Source organism: Capricornis sumatraensis, chromosome 14, assembly GCF_032405125.1.
Source record: "Capricornis sumatraensis isolate serow.1 chromosome 14, serow.2, whole genome shotgun sequence".
NCBI lineage: Eukaryota > Metazoa > Chordata > Mammalia > Artiodactyla > Bovidae > Capricornis > Capricornis sumatraensis.
The window spans coordinates 36891023-36902414 of NC_091082.1; the positions used below are offsets into that span (position 1 = coordinate 36891023).

Sequence of the window (11392 nt, forward strand, 5' to 3'; positions counted from 1 at the left end):
GGAAATCTGTAACTTTTAACATGAGAAGAGTAAATATTAAACTGTAAAATGCAACGTGTAGACCACAGGGAAATACAAATCAAGATTATGAGATATCACTTCAAAACATTAAGGATATTTTTAAAAATCCTGAAAAACCAAAAACTTCCAGAAAACAAAAGTGTTGATAAGGATGTGGAGAAATCAGAAACCCGTGTATTTTTGCTGGGGATGTGTAATCCCACAGCCGCTGTGGGAAACAGTACTGCAGTTTACACAAAACCTGAACGTAGAGTATTGATATGATAATTCCACTCGTAACTCCACTTATGAGTACATACATAAGAGAACATAAAACAAGGTAGCATCAGATAAATGCATACCAATATTCACCTATTACCAAAAGGCAGAAACAACCAACTGCCAACAATGAATGAACAGAGAAATGAAACGTGAAACAGCCATATCACAGAATTCTTATCCGGCCTTTAAAAGGAAGGAAATTCTGACAGACGCCACATGAATGAACCCTGAGGACATTATGTGGAGTAAAATAAGTCAGACACAGATGGACAAATACAGTATAGGCCAAACACAAAAGGATAAGTACTGTGTGATTCCACTAGTATGAGGTACTTAGAAGTAATCAAACTCACAGAGACAGAAACAGCGGTTGTCAGAGAGTAAGCGGAGGAGACAAGAGGAGTTAATGTTTAACGGGTATGAAGCAATAGTTTAGGAAGATCAGGATGATGGTGATGGCTGCACAGCATTGTGAATTGCACTTAACACCACTGAAATGTACACTGAAAGTGGTAAGCACTGTGTTATGTATATTTTATCACAAGGAAAAGGTGACCGAACATTAAAAAAAATGTATTATACTTAAGGTAGAATCCTTTTTCTGCAGGAGTAAAAACACACAAACATCAATATTTGAATAGAAAAACATTTTCTAATAAGACACCCTGCAGTACTAATGATAGTTCTTTCCAAATTACAGGATCTGGGACAATTTAAAACTTCTCATTCTCAACAACAGCCTGAAGTCACAACCATAGGTTAAACTGGGTCAGTTCACAGGAAGGCAGAGAAATGAGAATAGAGTCCCGGGAGATAGCCTTCAAAGGATGATTAAAAAAAAAACCGACCATTTAAAATTTAAAGGCATCTCAGCAAATTAAGTTTGTGGATACTGACCAACCGACTGCAGCTTATACGGAGAGGCAGGAGACGCAGAACAGCCAACACAATACTGAAGAGGAACAAAGTCAGGGAACTGACACTGCCTGACAACAAGACTCACTGTAAAGCTATATAATCAAATCAGTGATACTGGCGAAATTGATAAATAAGCCAGAACACAGTCCAGAAGTATACCCACACAGATACAGTCACCTGATGTTTGATAAAGGAGCAAAGTCAACACAGTGGAGAACAGACAGCTTTTTCAACACGTGGTGCTAGGACAATAAGACATATATGTGCAAAAAAATTTAATCTAGACAGATTACACCTGTGGCAAATATTAACTCAAAATGGATCACAGACTTAAATGTATTGATTAAACACAAAACTATAAAACTTCTAGAAAATAACATGGGAGAAAATCTAGATGACCTTCGGTATGGTGCTAAGTTTCTTCAGTCGTGGCTGACTCTGTGTGACCTTATGGACTGCCAGGAGCCTGCCAGACTCCTCTGTCCATGGGATTCTCCAGGCAATACGGAGTGGGTTGCCACTTCCTCCTCCAGGGGATCTTCCCAACCCAGGGATTGAACCTGTGTTTCTTAAGTCTCCTGCATTGGCAGGTGAGTTCTTTACCACTAGCACCATCTGGGTATGGTGGTAACTTTTTATTTACTTATCAATTATTATTCTTCTTAAAATTTTTTGGTTGTGCCTTACAGCATGTGGGATCTTAGTTCCTCGAACAGGGATTGAACCTGTGCCCCCTGCATTGGAGACACAGAGTCTCAACCACTGTACTGCCAGGGAAGCCTCTGGTGATAACTTTTTAGAGATGGTACCAGACCCAGTACATAAAATAAATAATTGATAAGTCAGATTTTATTAAAAAAAAATGTCTACTCTGTGAAAGATAGCACCAAGAGAATAAAAGATATACACCACAAACTGAGAGAAAATACTTGCAAAAGACATATCTGATAGAGGACTGCTGTCCAACTATACGATGAACTCAATAAAACGAAGTGGAAAGACGCTCAAAATCATATGGTACTTCTTGCTATTCAATCGCCAAGTTGTTTCAGATTCTCTGTGACCCCATGGGCTGCAGCATCCAGGCCTCCCTGTCCCTCACCATCTCCCGGAGTTTTCCCAAGTTCATGTCCATTGAATCGGTGATGCCATCCAACCATCTTCTCTGCTGTTGCCCTCGTCTCCTGCTGCCTTCAATTTTTCCCAGCATCAGGGATTTTTCCAATGAGTCTGCTCTTCGCATCAGGTAGCCAAAGTAATGGAGCTTCAGCTTCAGCATCAGTCCTTCCAGTGAGTATTCAGTTGATTTCCTTTAGGATTGAATGATCTTCCTGTTGTCCAAGGGGCTCTCAAGAGTATCTCTAGCACCAGCTTGAAAGCATCAACTCTTCAGCACTGCTTTCTTTATGGCCCAACTCTCACATCCATATGTGGCTACTAGAAAAAAAGACTACAGCCTTGATTATACAAACTTCTGTTGGCAAAGTGATGTCTTTGCTTTTTAATACACTGTCTAGGTTTGCTGTAACTTTCCTGTCTTCAGGAAGCAACTGTCTTCTAATTTTGTGGCTGTAGTCACCGTCCACGGTGATTTTGGAGCCCAAGAAGAGGAAATCTGTCACTGCTTCCACCATGTCCCCTTCTATTTGCCATGAAGTTGTGGGAATGGATGCCATGATCTTAGTTTTTTGAATGTTGAGTTTTAAGCCAGCTTTTTCACTCTGCTCTTTCACCCTCAAAAGGCTAAGTTTCTCTTCGCTTTCTGCCATTAAAGTGGTATCATTTACATATCTGAGTTTGTTGATATTTCTCCCAGCAATCTTGATTCCAGCTTGTAACTCATAAACCCTGGCATTTTGCATGATGTGCTCTGCCTATAAGTTAAACAAACAGGGTGACAATAACCAGCCTTATCATATTGCTTTCTCAATTTTGAACCAGTCAGTTGTTCCATATAAGGTTCTAACTGTTGCTTCTTGACCTGCATAGAGGTTTCTCAGGAGACAGGTTAAGATGGTCTGGTATTTCTATCTCTTTAAGAGTTTTCCACAGTTATGAACCACAAAGTCAAAGGCTTTAGCATAGCCAGTGAAACAGAGGTGGATGTTTTTCTGGAATTCCCTTGCTTTCTCTATGATCCATGAGTGTTGGCAATTTAATCTCTGGTTCCTCTGCCTTTTCTAAACCCAACTTGAACATCTGGAAGTTCTCAGTTCACGTACTGTGGAAGGTTAAAGGATTCTGAGCACAACCTTAGTAGCACGGGAGACGAGTACTCTATAGTACTGCCCTTCTTGGGAACTGGGGTGAAGCCTGACCTCTTTCAGTCCTGCGCTCACTGCTGGGTTTTCCAAATTTGCTGACGTATTGGGTCCAGCACTTTAATAGCATCATCGTTTAGGATTTTAAATAACTCTGCTGGAATTCCCTCACCTCCACTGGCTTTACTGGCAGCAGTGCTTCCTAAGGCCCACTTGACTTTACACTCCAGAACGTCCGGCTCTGGGTGAGTGACCACACCATTGTGGCTATCCAGGTCACTAAGATCTTTTTTGTCCAGTTCTTCTGTGTATTCTTGCCATCTCTTCTTGATCTTTTGTGCTTCTATCAGGTCTTAACGTTTCTGTCCCTTATTGTGTCCATCTTTGGATGAAATGTTCCATTGCTATTTCCAATTTTCTTGAGGGGCTCTCTAGTCTTTCCCCTTCTGTTGCTTTCTTCTATTTCTTTGCATTGTTCACTGAAGAAGGCATTCTTCTCTCTCCCTGCTATTCTCCTGAACTCTACATTCAGTTGGGTAACCTTTCCCCTTCTCCCTTGCTTCTTTGCTTCTCTTCCTGCCTCAGCTATTTGTAAAGCCTCCTCAGACAACCACTGTGCCTTCTTGCATTTCTTTTTCTTTGGGATGGTTTTGTTCACTGCTTCCTGTACAATAGTACAAACCTCTGTCCACAGTTCTTCAAGCACTCTGTTTACTAGATCTAACCCCTTGAATCTATTCATCACCTCCACTATATAATCATAGGTGATTTGATTTAGATCCTACTGGCCTAGTGGTTTTTCTCGCTTTCTTTAATCTAAGCCTGAATTTTGCCTAAAATTCAGCTCCTTTGTAAGGAGCTGATGATCTGAGCCACAGTCAGCGCCAGGTCTTGTTTTTGCTGATGTACACTGCTTCTCCATCTTTGGCCACAAAGAATGTAATCAATCTGATTTCAGTATTGACCATCTGGTGTTACTCATGTGTAAAGTGTCTCCTATGTTGTTGAAGAAGGGTGTCTGCTATGACCAGTGTATTCTCTTAGCAGAATTGTGTTAGCTTTGCCCATATGGTACTAAGGAATTGCAAATTAAAACAAGATACCACTGTAAACCTATTAGTTTGCCAAAATCCAAAACACTGGTAACAAACATGGTTGGTAAGGACATGGAGTAACAGGAACTCTCGTTCATTGCTGGTAGGAATGTAATGGTCTGGCCACTTTGGAAAAAGCTTGCTGTCTAAAGATACTCTTAACCATACAATTCAGCAACCGTGTGCCTTGGTATTTAGTATTTATCCAAACGATTAAAAAACTTATGTCCACACAAAACCCTGCCTGGGGACATTTATGGTAGTTTTATTCATAATTGCCAGAACTGGAAGCACCTGAGGTGTCCTTTAGTAGGTGAAGGGATAAACTGTGGTGCTTCCAGACAGTAGAATATTTAGTGCCCCAAAGAAATGTTATCAACCTGTGACAAGATATGCAAGAAACTTAAATGTATATTACTGAGTGAGATAAGCCAATTTGAAAAGGTTACATACTGTGTGATTCTAATGACACAATATTCTAGAAAAGATGAAACTATGGAGATAGGAAAAACATCAGTGGTTGCCAGGGGTTGGGAGATGGAGGGATGAACAGGTAGAATGCAGAGGAATTTTACAGAGCAATGGAAATACTCTGAATGACATTATAAGGATGGATATGTCATTATACATTTGCCCAAACCCTTACAGGAAAGATGTACACCACCACGACTGATGGCTAATATAAACTCTGGACTTTGGGTGAACTGATGTGTCAACGTAACTTTAGCTGCTGGGAGAAGCTGAAGGTAGAAGAGGTCACGCCTCCGTGGAAACTCTCCACTTTCCATACTTTTTGCTTAATTGTGCTGTGAACCTGAAACCACTCTAAAAGAGGGTCTAGTAAGATAACCACCGCAGCAAGTTTAAAGGCTACATTTCAAGCATCTAGAAGTAACACATCCTGTACCAACAGGACAACTCTGGGTCATTGCGATGCTGCTGGAGTTAACGGGACAGTGAGCTGAAGGACCTACTCTTTGCTCTCACAGAGCAGGCCCCTGCCCAGGAAGCTCCAGGGTTGGGGCGACCCCCGCACCTCCCCGCTGGGCACACACCTGTCGCTCCTCCAGTCTCGGCCATCTTCTTGATCTTCTGCTGGTCATCCCAGCGGAGCTCGGAGAACCCCTCCACCTCAACATCAGGGTGCCAGATGGAGTGGCCGACCTTCCAGAAGCAGGAGAGGTGGTGCCAGTGTGGGATTTTCCCATCGAACATGGGCGACTAGAAGGGCGGAATCAGAGGCGGAAAAAGAGCTGTGAGCCTCAGGCGCGGGCCTCAGCACCAGACATCCCAAACCCCCTTGCTTATCTGTCAACAGAGGACGGCACCCACCCCTCAGCTGAGGAAGCTGCCTTGCCTGCCCTGGGACAGGCACCAGGCCATCCCGTGGGGCTGACCGGCACTTCAGCTTAGCGTTCAGCCCTGAGCGCGGTTACCAAACTTGCCACTGCGTTTCTGTCACAAACTCAGCTCAGAGCTCGGTGAGGGCATAGGAGGTGCCCGTCCTGCTTCCTGGCCCCCACCCCCCCACCCAGCGGACCACCGCCAGGGCCCACGTGGCTCCCAGGGCTCTGTGCACTTAGAACAGCGGGGAATGAGTCCCCGATGAGCGCCGGGCTGAGCAGATGTGTCAGAGAAGTGGCCTGCCGGCAGCAGCCAGGCAGATGTGCACGGAATGAAGGATTTCCATGAGGGAGACTGAAAGGGACCGGCAGGGCGGCACCCCACCCCCAGGCGCTGGAGGGACCCTGCTGCCCACCACCCACCATGGGACACCCCACAGCTGTCTCTGAGGAACCAGCACCCTCATTTCACAGTCTCATGGGGGTGCGGTCAGACATGCAGCAGGTGATTCAGCCCCGGTTCTTTCCACTACGCTGCTCTACGTCGCTCGGCAGGAAGAGGTACTTAAAAATACACAAACGGTTCTTCTGACTGAAGGCCCCAAACATCTGCTTTGATAGGACAGAAATCTAAATGTCAAGCAGATGGCATAAAACAGCGTTAAAAATAAACACCAAGCAGAACGTTTAGGATGGAGTCATGCGGACACAGAAAGTGCTCAGGAAAAGCAGGGACAAGCTCTCCCAACTGGCCCTCTCCTACTAGGTGAGCAGCCTCTCTCTGGGTTTTATAGACAGCATTGAATGAAATACAGGGTTAACGGCTGGGGCACAAGGACGCAGGGTTGCGCAGCGTGGGTTTACAGTGGCAATGGCTGTCCCCTGGGCTCCCCAGCTCTAACTAGAGTCAAGAGCACTTCCTCATGTCCCATGACAGATGCCCCTTCCCGTAGCTCCCCAGAGTTAAGATTCATTTGGGTTATTATTTGATCAAGGCCTGTGCCCTGCGTGAGGTCAGGAGCTGCCAGAGAGGCATGCAATGCCTGTCTTGCCAGCACAGTCATGGCAGGCACTCAGAACATTTGTGGGGTGCCCCAGGTCTGGAGGGAAGAGGGAGAAAGGAAGGATGGAGGGGCTCCTGCTGTGGGAAAGATGCTTACTCTGAGACAGCCCTCCCCACCCACAACCAGTCAACAAACGTCATTTCAGAGAACAGACTCGTGTCCTGGCTCTCAGACGTTCACCAAGGCAGCCAACATATCCTTAAACGCCTGGGCGTCTTGTTACAGCATCTGCAGTGGCCTTGACCGGGCTCTGCCTGCCCTGGAGCCCCTCTTTAAGCCTCCTTTAGGTGCAGAGAGGGGGCCCCTGACTCATGGCTCTGCCCGCCCCTCACTGGAACCTATGGCCACAATTTCTTCCTGGCTCTCTGAGGCCCCCACACGTGCTCCTTTAACTCTGGCCTGAGTGCTGTGTTCCCAGCCACAGGCACAGTGCCAAACATGAAAAGCCTCCACCAGGGTATACTCATGGCACAAACTCCAGGACTGCTGAGGCCACTGGTCTCCCTCCAGAGGAAAGAACCCTTGATCTATGCAAAGCTTTATACTTAAGAACTCAGGACTGAGGATGAGATGGCAAGAAAGTAACCAGACTAAGGTCACAAGACTATTGCCTCACCAGGCAGTCGGCCGGCTCCAGTAAGGAGCAGAATCCTTGGCTGTAGACTCAGCAAACATAAGTGCCCACCACGCACCAGGGTCCTTACCGAGCCACTCTCAGGCTGCTTCCTGAGAAATGGGCTATAAAAAAGAGACCACACCAGGGCCAGCCTACCCCAGAGAGTACAGAACAACTGTTACCAGGAAGAAAGGAAGAAAGGCAGCAGGCGTTTCCTGCAGACCCTCCCAAGAACACCAAGGCCTGGTGCATTCCCCTCCAAGCTGCCCCAGGGCCTGCCAGCTAAAGTATCAGGTATTTGATACTCCAAGAACAATCCTCCCACACAAATGTAAAAGAAGGTATTTAAATCCAAAGTGGGGGGGGGGGGGGTGGTGGGGGAAGAAAGGCTTCTTTTTTCTGGCCTTCACCAGCTCAGCCTAAAGGACCTACAAAACATTTGTGTAAACTCCACCCTCAGTTACCATTAGAGAAAAACCACACTTCAGTAATCTACAAGTCGCTCAGTCCAACTCTTTGCGACCCCATGGACTGCAGCACGCCAGGCTTCCCTGTCCTTCACCACAAACTTTAAAGCATTAAATAACAAGATACAGTACCACTTTAATAACTACTATAATCTTATTGCTAACAACTACTGTAATCTTGTTGCCATGTTATGCCATGCTTAGTTGTTCAGTCATGTCCAACTGTGACCGACAGACTGTAGGCTGCCAGTAGGCAAGAATACTGGAATAGGTTGCCATGCCCTCCTCCAGGGGATCTTCCCAACCCAGGGATGGAACCCAGGTTTCCTGCACTGCAGGTGGATTCTTTACCGTCTGAGCCACCAGGGAAGCCCACGATCTTGTTGAGTATAAATGATTATTTTTAAAAATCCCCAACAACTGTAAATGATATGAAAATAACTACTACTGATGACAAAAACTGCAGTTACTGTTAATGTGCCTTTGCTTTGCGGCTTACATTCATAACTGTAGAAAGTAATGAAATGTAACTGAAGTCCAGGGAAGACAGGACTCTTTTCTCATTGAAACTCATGGACCTCTTGAGTTCTATGTGCCATCCCACAGACTCCAGGTTAAGAGCCCCTGTATTAATGGGGAGTTCACGAGATCAGCCAGCCACCCACACGTTAGGATGAAATGAAAAGATGCTCTGGGGGAGATAAGGCTCCTCAAACAGGAAGCCTCGTCTACTCCTCCATCCTCAACTTTCTGCCACTTCTGTGGTGAGCTCCAATTTGGCACCCACCATGCCATGGGCACAGCTCCAGCAGGTGGCACCCACCCCAGCACAGCAATGTTTACCAGTCATCACCCCTTTAACCAAATTGGGAGCTCCCAGAAATGGAGTCTGTCCTTGTGCCCCTGGTACTTAACACCTAGAACCTAACTGGTATTCAGTGAGTGTTTACTAAGCGATAAGCGTTGGGTAGTGAGCTAGGTGGCCCTGAGAATGATACTAAGATGACAATGCCAACCCCTGTCATATTGTTGGAGCCTGTTAGGTTCCTCTGTCCATGTAATTTCCCAGGCAAGAATACTAGAGTGGGTTCCCATTTCCTTCTTCAGGGGATCTTCCTGACCCAGGGATCAAACCTGCATCTCTCAGGTCTCCTGCATTGGCAGACAGGTTCTTTACCACTAGTGCCACCTGAGAAGTGACATACTGTCGGTAATTCTAACTCCCAGATGGATCAGGATCTGTTTATTGGACTTTAACCTTTATTTTTCATTGCTCATTATTATAATCATATATAATAACCTGCCTCCGGGCACCCTGCCCCTCTGCCTAAAGTGATTAACACATACATCCCCTCTCTAAGGGATTCCCTGGTGGCTCAGATGGTAAAGAATCTGCCTGCAGTGCCAGGGACCTGGGTTCGATCCCTGGGTCGGGAAGACCCCCTGGAGAAGGAAATGGCAACCCAGTCCAGTATTCTTGCCTGGAAAATCCCATGGATGGAGTCCAGCAGGCTACAGTCCATGGGGTTGCAGAGTTGGACACGACCAAGCAACTTCAGTTTCTTTCTTTCCCCTCCCTATGGTTGGCCATTTCAGGAGAGATTTGCAAGAAAATGATCTTTACTTTCTCAACTCCTTCCCCTTTGTGTCCTATAAAAGAAGCTGGCATCCAGACCCCAACAAGACAGCTGATTTTAAGACAATAGTCTGCCATTTTCTCGATCAGTTGACTTTCCAAATAATAAAGTTAGTATTCCTTGCTTCAATTAGCCTGTCGGGCAGTAAGCAGATTGAGCTGGGATTTGGTAACAATATTATGAAATGAAATAGCCTAAGTACACACTGGTACCCATTCCCCTACACCACCTAACTACTGCGAATGCAGCAATACCACCTAGTCATTCCTAAAATACCTACTGCCTCACTGGTGGAGGGAAAATCAAGCTATCTTGACCATGAGCACTAAGCTTGGACAACAGCTTTACCTTAGGGTGGGGAGGACAGGAACGGTGGGAACTAGAATTACACAAACAGACGGGAGCTTTTGGAAGCTGAAAGTGGCAGGAATCTCTCTGCCTGGGAGGGGTCTTCAGACACACCACCTCACTCCAACACCCCTCCTGGCCTGCTCGGAAGCCTCAGGGACCACTGGAGGGAATCTTGAATCTATTAACAAGCCCAGATGAGAATCACTAGGAACCACTCTTACTCAAACCGGATAGCTACAAAGACGACGTTCTGTGAACTGGGAAAGTTTGGGGGAAAATGTTAAACCATAACGTAAGCCAAAAGTGAACGCACTGTACTGAAATGACATCGACTTACATAGTTTTGCATAATTAATTAAAAAAAAAAAAAGAGTGAGCGGATGTTGAAATGATAGCCAAAAACCGATTAAAAAAAATCCAAATCGTCACTTGCCAGTCGCCACCGTCAATGTAGGACAAATATCTTCCAAAACAAGGTAGGTCAAAACCAGACTAGCTTCAAAAAACCACAAGTCAGTTTCCATCCCGAAGCGTATGGTAATAAAATAAACCCAGAACTAAGGATAGAAGCGGCTCCCTATTTTCACAAAGTAAAAGGCCCCACCGGCTCCAGACCGTATTTCCCGGGCTTTTCCTGCAAGATCAGCAAAACCTGACGGAAGAAGGGTCCACCCGGCGGGCTCGTCCCGCGATAGCAGCTGTGCCCGCAGGCCCCGCGCTGGCTGGGAGCGGTCGGCCAGGCCCACGGCTCCGGGCCGGCCCTCCCCCCACCCTCCTCGGACGCGCGAAGGCCCGGCCGCGCACAAAGCGCCCCCTCCGCCCGCACCTGCACCATGAAGGCCATCCGGATCGAGTCCTTGGGGATGCTCTCCTTGCATTTCTTGCAAGACGCGCGCCCGCTCTTGGCGTACTCGACCCGATAGAGCTTGTCTGAAGACTCCGCCATTCTTCTCCTGCCGCTTACAGCTCCGGGAGCCCGACGCCGCGATCTGGAGACCCGCTGCTGCTACTGCCGCCTCACCCACCGATCCGCTACCCGCAGGCGGCCTGGCGCCTTGAACCGCCGCCACCGCCTCCGAACACGCCGCGCAGGCCACCCGCCGCTCCGGATAGATTGCTGATGCCTGGCGGCTGGCACGCCCCGGCGCCCGTGCGCAGGGGCGGGGCCGCCGGCGCGCGCTCGCCCCCTACCGGCCGGGGGTGGGGGCGGTAGTTCCCCGGCGCCCGCGGCTGCATCCTCCCGGATGCTGGAGGCAAGAGGCGGGGCAGACCCCTCGCCTGCAGCTCTGGGAAGGACGGGGTGCCAGTCCTTTCACCATTTGTCTCCTTTAACTGTTTGTCCCCAGGAAGGCTTAAGTG

The 11392-nt window shown here is 47.2% G+C and overlaps 1 protein-coding gene across 2 annotated transcripts in view; it reads right to left on the minus strand.

Annotated features, from left to right (window-relative positions):
* Positions 1 to 11116, minus strand: part of PARP1 (poly(ADP-ribose) polymerase 1) — a 40773-nt gene extending 29657 nt beyond the window's left edge. For both annotated transcript variants that reach the window (XM_068986090.1, XM_068986089.1), the window contains exons 1-2: positions 10860 to 11116; positions 5611 to 5776 (exon numbers count right to left, since the gene is read on the minus strand). In XM_068986090.1, coding sequence (XP_068842191.1) covers positions 5611 to 5776; positions 10860 to 10979 — 286 coding nt within the window. In that variant the 5' untranslated portion in view covers positions 10980 to 11116. The remainder of the gene's footprint in view (positions 1 to 5610; positions 5777 to 10859) is intronic.
* Between the last annotated feature and the right edge of the window lie 276 nt (positions 11117 to 11392).